Source organism: Neomonachus schauinslandi, chromosome 2, assembly GCF_002201575.2.
Source record: "Neomonachus schauinslandi chromosome 2, ASM220157v2, whole genome shotgun sequence".
NCBI classification, from domain to species: domain Eukaryota; kingdom Metazoa; phylum Chordata; class Mammalia; order Carnivora; family Phocidae; genus Neomonachus; species Neomonachus schauinslandi.
The window spans coordinates 109939673-109956126 of NC_058404.1; the positions used below are offsets into that span (position 1 = coordinate 109939673).

General features: G+C 34.3%; 1 protein-coding gene and 1 pseudogene across 10 annotated transcripts in view; one reads left to right on the top strand and one right to left on the bottom strand.

Moving 5' to 3' along the window:
• CAMK2D (calcium/calmodulin dependent protein kinase II delta) overlaps window positions 1-16454 on the top strand; it is a 321958-nt gene that overhangs the window by 90764 nt on the left and 214740 nt on the right. For all 10 annotated transcript variants that reach the window (XM_021684521.1, XM_021684522.1, XM_044912889.1 and 7 more), the window contains exon 3: window positions 5198-5257. In XM_021684521.1, coding sequence (XP_021540196.1) covers window positions 5198-5257 — 60 coding nt within the window. The remainder of the gene's footprint in view (window positions 1-5197; window positions 5258-16454) is intronic.
• LOC123324088 lies at window positions 3834-3966 on the bottom strand (annotated as a pseudogene).

A 16454-nucleotide genomic window follows, 5' to 3' on the forward strand; every position in this document is an offset into this window, starting at 1 on the left:
AAGGAAGAAAAAAGTCAAACTATTATAGTTTGAATACTTTAATAAATATTAAATGATAAATGAATCTGATTCTACACGAGCTGCAGGATGTGTGGATAATAAAAGAAAATCTTTAGATGGTGATAAACAGTATTGGATGTCTTGCCTTTTATAATCTGCCCTTGCTTCTTACCATTATAGTTGTGAGAGCTGGGGAAGGATGAGGTAGGGATGCATGGTTTTTGTTGCCAACTGAATTAAAAGTAAAGGAAATTTTAAATGTAAAACTTAATCATCTCTTTAGAAGGATAAATACAGAAATGTGTTTTGTGTTTACTTGTATATTTCTTTTTTTTTTTAAGATTTTATTTATTTATTTGACAGAAAGAGCACAAGCGGGGGGAGTGGCAGGCAGAGGCAGAGGGAGAAGCGGACTCCCCGCTGAGCAGGGAGCCGACATGGGACTCGATCCCAGGACCTGGGATCATGACTTGAGCCGAAGGCAGACGCTTAACAGACTGAGCCAGCCAGGCACCCTTAGGAGTCCTATTTTTATATTTTTTTATTTTTTAAAGATTTTATTTATTTGAGAGAGAAAGAGAGACAAGCACGGGGAGTGGCAGGCAGAGGGAGAAGCAGGCTCCCCGCCTAGCAAGGAGCCCAACATGGGACTCGATCCCAGGACCTGGGATCATGACTTGAGCCGAAGGCAGACGCTTAACAGACTGAGCCACCCAGGCGCCCCTAACTTGTATATTTCTAAATGAGAATATTCTAGAAGTAGCTTATCTTAAGAATGAGAACCTGTTAAAGAGATAGGGAGTTTGAAGAATTTACATTTTACATTTACATGAGGCATTTGTAGTTCTAGACGATGGTAAGGCCGGAGAATATCTGTCTTTATCTTTGGTAATCCAGATATAATGGATACACTGTTAGATCCAATCCAATGCTGTGCTGATTCTTAAAACGCTATTTCTATTTGAGTTATTAATAACACTATATACCCACATTGAGTATAGAGATTACTTAATAACACTATACATGTTTAAAATATTTTTCAAAATTCCTAAAAAGAAGTATTATATGACACAGTTTTTTTTTTATAGAATATACCAGTGGTTCTCAAAGGTGTGGCCTGTAGACCCAGGAGTCCCATGAAACCCTCTTAGAGAATCTACAATTTCAAAACTATTTTCATAGTAAATCTAAGACATTATATGCTTTGTGTGTATGTATGTTGACGTTTATACCTATGATGCAAAAGAAATAGTGGATATAATTGCTGGGACCTTTGCATGAATCAAGGCAGTGGCATCAAACTATACTCTTCATCTGTATTTTTTAGTACTTATAGACTAAAAACACCTTACTTCACTGAGGATTTCACATGATGAACCAGTTAAAATTATTACTGTTATTAAATCTTGACCTTTGATCATATATCTTTGCAACATTCTACATGATTAAATGAGAATGTGTAAAGCACTTTTACTCCACACTGAGGTACAATGGTTGTCTCAAGGAAAAGTACCTTGCAGTTGTTTAAGTTAGAAGCTGAACTAGATACTCTTTCATGGGATACCATTTTTACTTGAAATTACAACTGAAAAACTAGTTATGATTAGTCAGACTTAGGTTATTGAGAGACATTCTCTCAAAATGAACAAAGTGAGCCTGTCACTTAAGGGAAAACAACTGACAGCATTTATTGCCAATAACACGGTTCAGAACATGGGCAATTCCCAAATTTAAAGATTGTTCTGGTGATATTAGTGGTTATACTGTTTTTATGATAGTATGTAATGAAATGTGTCCATGTTTGGAAGAATTACATAACATACTAAACCAATATTTTCCAAATGGTGCATCATGTTATAAAATTATGCCTGGGTGTAAAAGAAGTACAAGAAAGAGCAATGACTGTTAATGTAGCAGAGTAAAATTTTATTATATTAGAAAATTTATTGTATTCATGTTGAAAATTAATTTGATTAAAACATATAAGTTCATGGGGCGCCTGGGTGGCTCAGTTGGTTAAGCGACTGCCTTCGGCTCAGGTCATGATCCTGGAGTCCCTGGATCGAGTCCCACATCGGGCTCCCTGCTCAGCAGGGAGTCTGCTTCTCCCTCTGACCCTCCTCCCTCTCATGCTCTCTGTCTCTCATTCTCTCTCTCTCAAATAAATAAATAAAATCTTAAAAAAAAAAACATATAAGTTCATGACTTTATTGATATGGTTCATAAAGTACATTGAGGAGGTTTCAGATTTCACTGGCAACTAACCTTTAAAAAACTATCACTTGTTGAGTTTTGGGATGATATTAAAGAACAATATCCACAATTATCTGAAAAACTGTGACAGTACTCTTGCTTTTCCAACTGCATATCCTTGTGAGGTCTGATTCTATTGATATACTTCAACCAAAACAACATATTACAGTAGATTGAATATAGAAGCAAACATGAGAATACAGCTTTTATCAAGCCAGACATCAAAGAGATTTGGCAAAGATGTAAAACCGTGCTACTCTTTTTTATTTTTTTTTTCATTTCAAAATCATTTTTTGGGTATAGTTGATACAATGTTATAGCAATTTCAGGTGTACAACATAATGATTGGGTAAACATTATGCTCTGTTTACTGTAAGTGTAGCTACTATTTGTCCTTATACATTCCTATTAAAATGTCACTGAATTTTTTTAAATTTTATTTATTTATTAGAGAGAGCATGAGCAGGGGAAGAAGCAGATGGAGAGGGAGAGGCAGACTCCCTGCTGAGCAGGGAGCCCAATGCAGGGTTCTATCCCAGAACCCTGGGATCATGACCTGAGCTGAAGGCAGTCGCTTAACCAACTGAGCCACCCAGGTGCCCTTGAATTTTTTTTTTTAAATAACAGTATTTTTCATGAAAATGTTACTGTGCTGGAGTTAGAAAATCAACATTTTGCTACTATCATAGTAAAGACTGGTTCGGGCAGGAATCATCGCTGAATGCACAATCTACAGGAGAATTTTGATGAAGACCAAGATGTTTTCCTGGCCATAAATAGTCTCACCATATATTTATTAGTGACAAAGGAAAAATTAAAAAAGAATAATACTCAGCAGAGAAATTCAAAGCACCTTGACCTGGCGATCAAAGTCACCATTTTTGAGAAGCCATTGGACAGTGTATACTTTCATATGTGACAGCTGGAGAAGGATAGTGTTCTAGTTGAGAATGCATCGCCTAAATCAAATCATGAGCAAACATTTGACAATACCAAGATGAGATTCATTATTTTTAAAAGATAGACATGGTATTCTTCAAAATTGTCAGGTCATAGAAGGCAAAAACTGTGGAAATATTCCAGATTCAAGGAAACTAAAGAGAGATGACAACTAAATACCATATCTGACCCTAGGCTGGATCCTGCATTAGAGGGCGAAAATCCTATAAAGGGCATCGTTGGGTTAAACAGACAAAATTAGCATATGGATGGTAAAGTATTGTATTAATGTGGCATTTGCTGAAGTTGATAACTATACAGTGATTGTAAGAGAGTATCACAATTTTAAGGTAATACACACTGAAATTTTAGGGGTTAAAAAAGGGCCTTCATGTTTGTAACTTACCTTCAGATAGTTCAGAAAAAAAATTAGATTAGGTATAAATATAAACACATATTTGTGTGTTAAATATGTGTATACATATACACATACACAGACATGTATACATACATAGAATATAAATGATTTTTTAAATGGGTAAAATGTTAATAGATGTATCTGAGTAATCTGCTGTTATATAAGTGTTTTTAGTACTGTTCTTCAAATTTTCTGTAAGTTTCAGTTATTTAATTTTTAATTTTATTAAATAAAAAGTTTAGAAATTAAATGCAATAACTTATGTTAATGTAATGGGTTCATTATTGTTTTTCAGTTAGCAATAATCGCACCTCAGATAAACCTCATGGGCTACGATACTGCCACTGCGCAAAGCTCATCATTATTGTTTTTAAATGAATTAATATATATTTAACATTTTTCTTAGTTTTGTTTCTCATAGAGTAAGCATGAATATATCTAATCCATGTGAATAAAGCTCTTTGGGGTCCTTGATAATTTTTAAGAGTGTTAAGAGGTTCTGAGACCACAGAGTTGGAGGACCATTAGTATAGACTATGTGTGGGTAGTTAGGTAAGTGTTCCCCTCCTCCTTTTAAGGCTATGTTATGATTCTAGTTAATGAGAGCTGATTTGGTAGATGCCACTAATAACCTCTTTATGCCTTAGTTTTTATATTTTTAAAATAGGGATATAATATTGCCTAGTCTCAGAGGGCTATTGTAAGGTTTAAGTCAGATGTCTATAAAAGGTTCTCAACTAATGACCACTCTGCCGTGCTGTCCTTATTGGCAATGTGTGTTTCTGCTCTGTTATTGCTTCTTTTTGGCATTTGTGCTTTGGCCAGTGATTTTGGTTCTAAATATATGCATATGAGCCACCACAAAGAAATCAAAGAAGAGTATCAGATAGTTCTTAAAATGTAAGTTTACAGTGGTCATGCCCCTTCAAAGAAATGATTAGGGAAACATAGAAGGATGAAGATGAGCAAGGAATTTGGGATTTTTGGAAGTCTCTGATATAAGAAAGAGCATCATAAACTTGGGAAGTTGGACCAATGATTGTATGAAGAGTGGCTGATAGAAAATATGACTGGACAGAAAATATTTCTCCATTAGGGACAAACTGTAACCCTACTTAGCACCATTTCCATGGTATTTCAAATTCCAGATAGGCATCATCTGATTAAATGTGTATGTGTCTATTGGGTCAATTAATTTGTTGTAAGAATATATACTTAAGGTAAAGAAAGAATACTATTGTTTTGTGACATTTTCACTGTTGTCTTGGCCCTGTCTAAATTCAGCTCTATTCTGTATCTCACTCTATCAAACATCAAGCCAATGAAAAAGAAAGAAAATTAGATTGTTAAACTATATTATGTTCACCTAATTGCAAATTATCACTTTTTTTTTTTTGAAAACAAGTGTGGCTTTATTCTTTTCAACTTTCTCTCTTTTACAGATAACTGTAACTGTTAATACAAGAAATCATCACTTTTTAAAAAGAGATCAAAAGATACATAAATGTAAAGGCTTTGTCATTTCAATATGCTATTTATTGTCTTTTAATCTTTTTTGCTAAGACTTGTGATTTATTTTTTAAACAGATCATCAGAAACTGGAAAGAGAAGCTAGAATCTGCCGTCTTTTGAAGCACCCCAATATTGGTAAGGAAATCTTTTCAGTGTATTTTAAATGTTAAAGTTTATGTTATGTATTTTTTAACCACAACAAAAATGTTACTTTAGTAATCTAGACTATTTGCAACTTCTAAGAAATAAGTTCCTAATTTTTGGTTTTGGTTACATTTGATTCTTCTAAGTTTTTGAAACGTTTTTCAAAAGGTAGCAGTTAATATACTAATACTTTAAAAATAATATAAAATATTATTAATTGAATAGTGCTTTTATGTGTCTTCAAGGATTGTTCAGCTGCTGCTGACGTTTGGACAGACAGAATTTATGTCGTTATTTTAGTCAGCTAAATTACTTTTTACCTATCCTGTAAGGAGTTTTTCCTATAATTATTGATTTTCTTCCAGAAACTAGTAAAATTATTTTACAGTATTATGCCCCATGAATTATGAAATAGCATGATAATGTTCAAAATAAAAAACTGATGAATATAAGAAAAATAGAAGAAACAAAGGAAAGAAAAAGAAAAAGGAAAACAACAAAAAGAACAAGAACATGATTCTGTGACAGTAGTTTTGATTATTTTAGATAAATGTCACTGCCCCAGCTCTGTGAGTTTTATTGTCAGCCAAATTATTTGTGATGTAGAAGTTGTGAGAGAGGAAGTGATAATGCAGTAGAATTGCAAAATCATTCACTGAGAAGGTTTATGTTCTTCTATTTTTGTGAATGGGACCATTCAATTTCTATTCCTGACTTGAAGTTTCTAGTGTCCTGCGTACTTCTTAGGTTCTTAGGTTCTTAAATGAATGAATGGATACTACCAAGTAAATCTGAAGCATTAACAAACCAGTAGCTGTCTAATATGAACCTTCTGGTTGGAGAGAGAACAACTCTAAAATGTAAATACATCTTTATAAGTGTTTTACCTGTGACAGTCTTTGGCATTTCTTGGTTGGCTATCTTATTTTGCTAGGGCTGGCATAACAAAGTACGAGAAATTTATTTTCTCATAATTATTTCTCATAATTCTGTAAGCAAGAAGTCTGAGATCAAGATGTTAGGGTTTGTTTCTTCTGAGACCACTCTCCTTGGGGTGTAGATAGATGTCTTCACATGGTCTTGTCTCTGTTGTAATTTTTTCTTCTTGTAAGAGCACCATCATACTGTATTAGGGTCCACCCTGATGACCTCATTTAACTTAAATGCCCTTTCAAAGACTTTATCTTCAAATACAGTCACTTTCGGAAGTCCCCAGGTTGAGACACAATTTTGGAGAGACACAGTTCAGCCCATAATATTGGCTAATGAGAAATTACACAGTATGACCCACTGTGGTTCAAAGAGCACTGTTGTTGCTCAGGTTAAAGTGAAATTTTTGTTTGGTTTGCTTTGTTACTTTTGTGAAGAAGAGTTGTTATTTGTTTTGTTTTTAATCAAGATCTTTCTGTGAAACTCAGTTTTTGTAGATAATGAAACTGGTTGTCCTCATTTCCTCTAGGAGACCAAAGTCAGACATTCTAAAGACACTCAAACTAAAACAAGAACAAATTTCATTTTGAAACCAAGCTGAATAACCTTACTAACAAAGGGGAAATTGTACACTGGGGAAAGTTCTAAAGTTTTTTTTTTACATGGACAGCACCGTTAACACACTCTGACACTGCATACAGGTTTTTTCAGTGGTGCATAGCAGCCAATGCCATGGCTCCTTGGTCGCCTCACTTGAGGTTTTCTTCCATCTTTCAAGATTTCAGGAGTACAAAAGCAACTATAGAAATTTCAGGTTCTTGAATTCTGAGATCCATTTCTAATCACAAGAGAGATTTTTTAGTGATCCTGTACTACAAGATGGGAATCATAAATAGTTTAAACTTCTAAGACACACACTCAAAAATCATAACAGTGGCAAATTACTCATATTATTCATTCACTCAACAAACTGATTTTCTGGGAATACAGTAGGAATACAACAGACCATTATAGCTGCCCTCACATAAGTTGCATTTTTGGGGTAGACAGACAGCAAACAAAGTATAGGATGTTATATTGTGATAAGTACTGAGGGGGAAAAAAAAGCAGGGAATGGAAATTGGTTATGTTGGGGGATTATGATTTCAGATAGTTTGGTCAGGATGACTTAATTGAGAATGAAATTGGAATAAAGATCTAAAAAACAGGAGGAAGCAAGTCATTTGGCTCTCTGGGGAAAAAAGCATCAACAGAGGGAACAAACAGCCTTTGTAAAAACCCTGAGGAAGAATTTGCCCAGTTGATTCCACCAAAACTTTTTTTCTAATTGGAGAAATGTGGATGAATTATTTTCCCTTCTATCTTATCTTAATTGATTATCTTAATTAATCTTCATGTTATGCAATTTGACAGTGTTGTATTTACTCACACAAAGAGAAATGATTAAACACCAACAGTAATTGCCAAAAAATAATAAGCAGCAGTAAACAAAGGACTGCTTTAAAGATAGATGCCATGATGGGTATCTGAGATTGTGCTGGAGAGTAGGGAGAACAGTGCGGTAAGCGCAGTGCTACTGTTCCCATTGGTTAACAGTTTCATGTAGATCACTCGCACTTACTTGCTCACTGCTGGTTCAGTTTACTCAGGTAAAACAGCATTTGGTCTTGATTCTCCTGAAATAGGTAATAAAGTGATATCTAGTATGAGACTCTTACCTCTTCTTCCCTTTCCTCCATTCTATTACTTGCTCGGTTATCTTAAAATCTACCAGGTTTTAGAACTTGAAGGAACAAAATGCTACTTTTGACAACTTTTTCCTCCAGTGAAATTTTGCTTGTTACTTTTTTTTTTTTTTTTTAATGTGCCTTTCTCTTGGCACAGAGTCAGTAATCTGGGAACTTGCAAGTAAAAGGTTTCTCTTGAAGAAACACATAAAGCAACTAAAATTGGTAATTCATAAACCACTCTTTTTTTTTCTTTAGTGTTTTTTTAATGTTTTTCTAATTTTCAAAGTAAAGCACAGTGGAAAGTTTGGAAAACACAGTGATGTCTGAAGAAGAAACCAAAGGAAATGACTTTTAATATCTGTTGTATTCATTTCTACCTTTTGTTGATAAATCTTATGTGTATGATAACTTCCAGTATTCTCTTCTACACATTTTCATACCCATTTAGGTAAACCATGAAAACATAATTTTTAAAATTATCTTACTGAACAAAATTTATTTAGTGTTGTGGTCATTGCCAGCCGTGTTCTAGGCTCAACACACTGGTGATGAAGTGGTAATCAAGAGAAACAATATCTCTGCTTTACTAAAGGTCACACCCTAGTGTAAGGAGATAGGCCACAAAACAAAGGGCCATCATTATAATGTCATAGAGATTAGTTCGATGCAGAGAATTAAAATAGCGGAAATTGACACCAGGGGATTGGGTGGCTATTAGCAAAGAGGAACAGAATCAGACACTCGTTTAAGTCATTAGGCAGATTTTATTCAATATTATTGCATTAGGAGAAAGAGCTGAGCTCAGTTCCAAATACAGCAAAGACAACTAGGGATTTATAGCCAAGGAGCAGAATGAGAATTGAAAATTGCTGAGAGGAGATAGCAAACGTAGGGGGATTCTTACTGAACTTACTAAACTACTAACGAGATTCTTATTAAAGGAAGGCCAAAGGCTTAGACATCCAGGGCGAGGGATGAAGAACTTGATCAGATGTCAAGGGTGATCACATATCAAAGATGGAGGGGTGACTTTGTAGGACTCTTCACTAAGACTAGCTTAGGCAGGTTGAGTATAGGGCCCAAGACAAGGCCTAGTCAAAAAGAGGGCTTAAGGAGCCTGCCTAATTTTGGTCAAGGGGACAGTCTTTGTCACTACATTGAGTGGCTTGTCAGGCAAGATATGTCTGCAGGGGTCACATTTAAATTGATATCTAAAAGATAAGAATCCATCATGAAAAAGCTCAAGGAGAAAGGATTTCAGGCAGAGTAAACTTCCCCTGTTAGAGGAAGAGGCAGAGGATCAGCATGTAGCCTACCATGAGTGAAAGAGAGAGAGTGACCTGAGATGGGTCCGAAGGATAGGTAGATGCCTGACCACAGGGCCTTGGAAATCAGGTGGAGCGTTTAGGTTTTATTCTAAGTGTAGTGGGAAGCCCATAGAAGGATGATAAGCAAGAGCGTGTCATCATCTGATTTGTTCTGCCTGCTGTGTGTAAAATGATTGTAGTCACATGAACACAGAGATAATAGTGCTCCATTAGTTCATTAGAATCCAGTGTTTATCACCCTTGGCTCCTTTTCGGCAAGAATTTAAATGGATCCAGGCTGACCTCTTTTCTGTGTGTTCCACATAGTCCATGAAAAGTACAATGCATTTTTTGGCTCAACAAATTTGGGAGTGCAGGCAGTTTCCTAAGCAGCATCATCTTTACCCCTGTCTTCAGAGCAGCTAGCCAGACTATTTTGTTTGAGCCCCAAACTAGAAAGATTATAGCTAACTTTATCTTAAGGTGTTGAAGCAGTTTGGAAAGGACATTTTACCTCAAGCTTCTGTTAATTACCTTATTTTTCATTATTATGTTCATCCTTTATTTTAATAAAATGGGCTTATTTTCTCTTGAGTTATAAGCAGATCTGTGGTAAATCAAATAGTCTGAGCTATATGTTAGCATATCTACTAAGTGAAGGAAAGTAACTTTAAGGTAGTGAAATAAAATACTTGAGGTAATAGCCAAATTGTTCTCAAAATTATTTTATATTTCCATTGTTTTTGTACTTGATCTTTGATGAGCATTATTATTGAGGAATTTTTTGAAACTCATGTCAAAGTCCAAATAAAACAAGAGAAACTAGGGAGATCAGGTAAAACACTCATTTAATGCAACTGTATAAATCTGAAAAGAAGTGGGCCATGAAAGGAAAAGAGAAAATATCAGGAACTTTGATCTGATTCATCTGAGGTCCCAAGTGAGAAAGATACCCACTTACTCTTTATTTGTAGGGCGATCAATATTTGAGACAACTTTTCAGTTGGCGGGATGATAAATTTTGTGCCTGGGCTATCCCATTCTCTAAAGACCTGAATTTACACATTGTGTAGACTTTAGAAAGAGCAAGATGGTTTTTTGAAAGTGTAAGAGAACATTTATATTTGTAGAAGATCAATATCTCCTTTGCAAGGTAAGCCTTTAGTGATATGGCTCAATGAATCCCAGTAGCTAGAGAGCTAAAGGAAGGGCTATGTGGCCTTTAGTCTGTGCTGGTGCCCTGGGGCCCCTAGTACAATGAGTTAACCATTCTGAGATCATATCATAATATCTTAATGATTATCACTTTCCTACCAGCTCTCTCAGCCACTACCCCAAAACACATAAACACACTCATACATTATTGTAAGGCATAATAGAAAATTAAAGAAAGTCTGTAGACTCAGTGAACCCCACTATATTCTGCTTCTGACACTGGGTCTGTTCAATGAACTGCTAAAGCATACTCCATTTGCTTATTAATGTCTAGTTGTGCTCTTTGTAAAGCAGAGAAAATATTTACCATTTTATTTTCTTAGAATTATTAGGGAGAACTAGATAGTGCATCTTATCTTTTTGGTGAGTTAATAAACTTTGGAAGATACTTAATGTAAATAAACAGTTGGGTAAATTATTAAGGGGCATTACTTATACCATATTACCACCTAATTGATAATTTCTTAATGTCTGGTAGTTTTTCCCTGAGAGATATATCCTCAACAGTGGAAAAACATTTCAGCATTTCAGAAACTTTTATGTATCATTCACATACATACATACATATATATTCACATATATATATATATATATATATAATCAGAGAATCACAATATTGCAGTAACAGAGATCTTATAGTTATCTAGTACAAACTCTCATTTTTTTAATAATTGAGGAAACTAAAATTTTCTGTATCTATAAGACTTATCCAAAGTCACAATTCTTTTTATTTTTTTATTTTTTATTTTTTATTTTTTTAAAGATTTTATTTATTTTTGGAGAGAGAGAGAGAGAACAAGTGGGGGGAGGGGCTGAGGGAGAAGCAGGCTCCCTGCTCAGCAGGGAGCCTGATGTGGGACTCAATCCCAGGACCCTGGGATCATGACCTGAGCCGAAGGCAGACGCTTAACCGACTGAGCCACCCAGGTGCCCCAAAGTCACAATTCTTTAATGACGTTGCCAAGCCTAAATTCTTGATACCGTCTGTATAAAGAGGTACTGATGTTTAAGGGAACCTGACTTGCAGCAAGATTGAAAAGGCGTTGGTAATCAAAATTCAAGCAGAATTTTGAAGTTGTTTTTGCTTCAAATCAATCCTTCCCCACATATAGGAAAAAACAAAACAAAACAGTAAGTTAAAAACTTCTAATACTAATAGAAGAAAAGAAAACTTTGTAAGTTTTGGAGAGCATAAGTAATACCGGTCTACTCTGATATGGAGCTACATGTTCCATAAAGAAACACTGAACAGATTTTATAGTTTGACATATATAACAATACATAAAGTTACATATGCTGACAGAGATTAGAAATATATAAAGCCTTTACTTACTATATAAGCAGGTTTTCCATGCCCATGAGGGATAATTTATGCCATCTAGGATTTATATAATTTCCTTTTCCTAAAATGTGAAACTGGAAGAGCCCTTAGGAATTATCTAAATCCAGCCTAGATTCTGCAGATGGGAGTTTGGAGGTTTCAGTAGGGAGGTAATGCCCAAGGTCACACACACATCTCCAAAGGGATTAAAATGCACAACCTGCTTATTACTTCGCTTTGCATGTAGTGTTTTTCTTTTTCCCTGACCTTAGGCATGGTGTCATACTTTAAAATTAATATTTTAACCTCAATCTTAGATCTCCCTATTTTTTGCAAATAATCCTTGAGTTAAATATCATTCCTCTAATTTTCACAAGACAAAATTAAGTCATTTTTGTTTGTTTTTTGCTTTTCACAACATTTTACCTTTTTGTTCTACTCCACATGCAGTCCTCTTTCAGGTTCCTAGAATTTATAAGAAACCACTCTAATCGTATTGCATATACAAGCTTAAATTCAGTAAAAACTTACTTAAATATTCCCAGTAGTTAGTTATCAAATGATTAAATTGCCTTATATGTCTATTGCTACAATATTTCAGTTTTGAATCCTTTGAAAGGGTCATATGGGAAAGGAGAACAGAGTTAGTGCAGAGTGAATGTTAATTGGTGTGCTGAGAAAACAAAATTAATGATTTTGAATGACACTCAGGTCTTTTTCAGTGTTAACGAGAAATTGAACAACATTACAAGAGAATGATACTTAAAAGCTTTTCTCTATGACCTCCCCCATTATTGGCAATTATGCCTAATATTCATAAGTTTGTTATTATACAAGAATAAGTAATTTTTATTGCTAAACAACTTGCTCTACTGACTTTTCAACAGATAAAAGGTAATTTAACATAATTCAGTAGTAAAAAAGCAAGTTACTCTTGTTTTATGTTCACCTTTTATTTGATTAAATCTCACCTCTTTATCTTGATTATTTGGTGTCAGGGCTAAATTACTTCTCAGAATATCTTACTGTCTGCAGAATTGATTACCCTCTCTTAACAAATGTGAGAAACAGCACAGAGATATTTTTGTCCCAGCAAATAATTATTCTCAAAATTTCTCATTATTTACTGTAGCTTTTTCTTTTTTTCTTTTATTCATTTAATATGGTACCTGGTGTGTACCCTTCATAATTCTTGGTTGAAAGTTAAATTCATCATCACCTTAAGTAAACAAACTATTTAGTAGAAAGATAAAATATGGATATAAAAATTATTGATACAAGTTAACATTTTAAATTCTCTTTTAATTGGTGAGTTTGGATATGAATCCATTTTTTATTGACTCCTGTGTAAATAAATTTTTTTCCATATATCAATGAAACAGCCACTTCCCTGAGTTATATTAGAATAGTTGGATTTTATATGAAACTGGAGAAAAAATGGTTCTTCTATTACAAATGAAGGACAATTTGTGATTTGGACTTACTGGATAAAACACTTTGATCTATCAGTGCATAATACTTACTCAAATATATCCTCTGTTTTATTCTACTAAACCTATTTTATTTTCATCTTGTCCTGTCTTCACTATGTTCAGGGTAGAATCTCGTATCTGAGTATTGGAAGCTTATAATAGTTTCTTGAGCTCAGAATTGTGCCCTAAACTGAAACTTTGAGAAAAAAAAATTCCCAACATTACTAGCACCTTTTTGTTTCTTTATTTGCTTGTTTGACTGGGGTTTGAGTTCTACAGAATCCCCTCCCCACTCCCTTACCTCCCCCTGGGTAAGAACAGCTCATGTAGCCTGGAAATGCTGAAAGGAGCTGAGGAATCTCTTAATCACTTAAAAAGCATCGCTCTTTCCCTTTCTTCTGATAGTTTTGACAATAAAAATAAACTTAGATACAATAAGTTATTGTGTTACGATTTGAAGATGGGCTGAGGAAAAGAAAAAAATTAAGTTAGAATTCCAGTGAACTTTATCACTACAATTAATAGCAGAGCTGTTAACTGTGTTATCAGACCTATTCTAAATGCTTTCCATGCATCCAGTCTTTTAATCTTCAAAACAAACAAGTGCCATTCTTGTCTCCAGTTTACAGACAAGGAATATAAAGCCTGACCGGGTTACACAGTCAACCAAGGTCAGACAGCTAGTAAGTAGTAGATTTGAGATTCCAGCCTGCACATCTGGTATCACCATCCGTACTCTTCAACACCGTGCTGTGTTGCTTATGATTGTATGACTCTGAATTAGCCACATTGTTATTTAATAAGTAAAGAATCTCCAAATTTTATGAAGATTAGTTAAAATAACAGCAGACTGAAATCCCTTCCTAGAGATGTTATGTAATTTTGCTATTTCTAGTCCTTACTCTAGGGGAGAAATAGCATAAGATTATTGAAAAACTTATGGCAAATACAGATACTATAGAACAATTATATTTTAATGACAATAACTTTCATCGTCTTTGTGAAAAACCTTTTAAGTGGTTGTATCTGGCCCTGAATTAATTATTTACTTGCTATGTAAGACTTTTACTCTCTTCTTATTGATGGGGAAAATGAATGACAAATATTTGTCAGAAAACAATGAAGGTTAAGGAAACAAACCAACAACAGTACTTGATTTGTAACATATGACAAATTTTTTTAAAAAAAACTATTCTTTAAATTGTAGAAAAAGAATTGGGATAGGACACTAGTGAGATGATGGATTTCTAAGATCAGATAAACCCTTGGAGTTGTAGGTTATGTATATGTGTGTGTGGGGGAGGGTGTTTTAAGCAATCATTGCTTATAGCTTATTTATTTTTGCTTATAACTTATTTTAATAGAATATACATAGGAATACTAATTTAGAGTTTTGAGATAACTTTTGAAAGTATAATTCAGAGTCCAGTTATAGCATTTATTTCTAGCATTTGTAATGTAAACTGTGGTTTAGTTTGATAGAAAAGTTGCCACTTTAGGGGAGGTAGCTCTATATTCCTATTACTTATCAATTTGAAAGTAAGAATTCATTCTCTTTTAAAATGTTCCACAGGTCAATTATCATATGGTTTCACTTATTTGTGGAACATAGGGAATAGCATGGAGGACACTAGGAGAAGGAAGGGAAAAATGGGCAGGGGGAACTGGAGGGAGAGATGAACCATGAGAGACTATGGACTCTGAGAAACAAACAGGGTTTTAGAGGGGAGGAGGAGGGGGGATTGGCTAGCCTGGGGATGGGTATTAAGGAGGGCATGTACTGCATGGAGCACTGGGTGTTATACGAAAACAATGGATTGTGGATCACTACATCAAAAACTAATGATGTATGGTGACTAACATAACATAATAAAATTTAAAAAAAAAGAAAAAAAAGAAATTAAAAAAAAAAATGTTCCACAGGTAGAAGTATCTGCTGTTTGTATTTGATTTGCATCTGCTTCACAAAAACTACCCCAGATCTAATGAGTTTGCCATAGAGTAATGATTATGTCAGATTATTGTTTGATAGGTTCATTTTGTTGATTATTTAGTTTTAAAAGCTAATGGCCTATGTTGAAGAAAATAGTACATACAGTTATATGACTTGAATTCTTCTCTTATTCTTTCACATTTTGTACGTCTGTAGTAATTTATAATATATTTCCTATGAAATGATAGAAATTATTTGGTAAGATTTTGTTCACACTTTTGAAGTTCAGTAATTTTTATAGTTTATTCTTCAAATATTACTTTCAGCTTTTAGTCCTGAGTTTATTTTGTAGATAGTTCACCCGTAGGCTTAGAATAAGAAAAATTTCTATAGCTTACAATGTTAATCACCAAAGTAGATGGCAATAATTTTTATGAGTCTATTATTTTGAAGTATAGGAAATCTTGTCTTTCATTTGTTCTGTCAGAATTTACTTATGAAAATTGGAAACTTAAATTGTGTAAACAGTTCCCCCTATGAGGATATCCTGAATTATGATTTCCTTAGGTATAAGTGTTTTTGCATATATAGATGAGTTTACATTGGATATTTGTTAAAAAAAAAAAACCACATAACTATGCTTTGTTAATCTATTTTTCACTAAGAGCAGAGCTCTCACTTTCAAATTGAAGTGGTGAAGCCTAGTGTTATATTTTAATTAGCTCCGAAAATATTTTTTTAAAGATTTCATTTATTTATTGGAGAGAGAGAGAGAGCATGAGCGGTGGGGAGGGGCAGGGGGAGAGGGAGAAGCAGGCTCCTCCCTGAGCATGGAGCCTGATGCAGGGATCAATCCCAGGACCCTGAGATCATGACCTGAGCTGAAGGCAGATGCTTAACTGACTGAGCCACCCAGGTGCCCCGTCTCTGAAAATATTTCTTAAAAGCTTTTGAAAAATATAATAAAATACACTGATTTAGTTTCTTTCTACCTATTATTTTTTCTTCTAATTTCTTAAAACAATCATTAGATGAGTCTTTTTAAAATCCACATTTGATTTCAGAATTAAAGAATAATACCAGCCTGGGAAAAGGTAAAATGAAATAAAGATGAGCAAAATAAAAGTATATATAATCTGCAAGTTGTCTTCTATTTCCAGTGATTAGTATTAAGCATTGAATTGAATACTGCTAACTCTTGCAGTTAAAATACTGAAAGATCATTACAACGATGAATGAGCCATAGTCCTTGACCGCAAGTTCACAATTTTGGAGGGCAG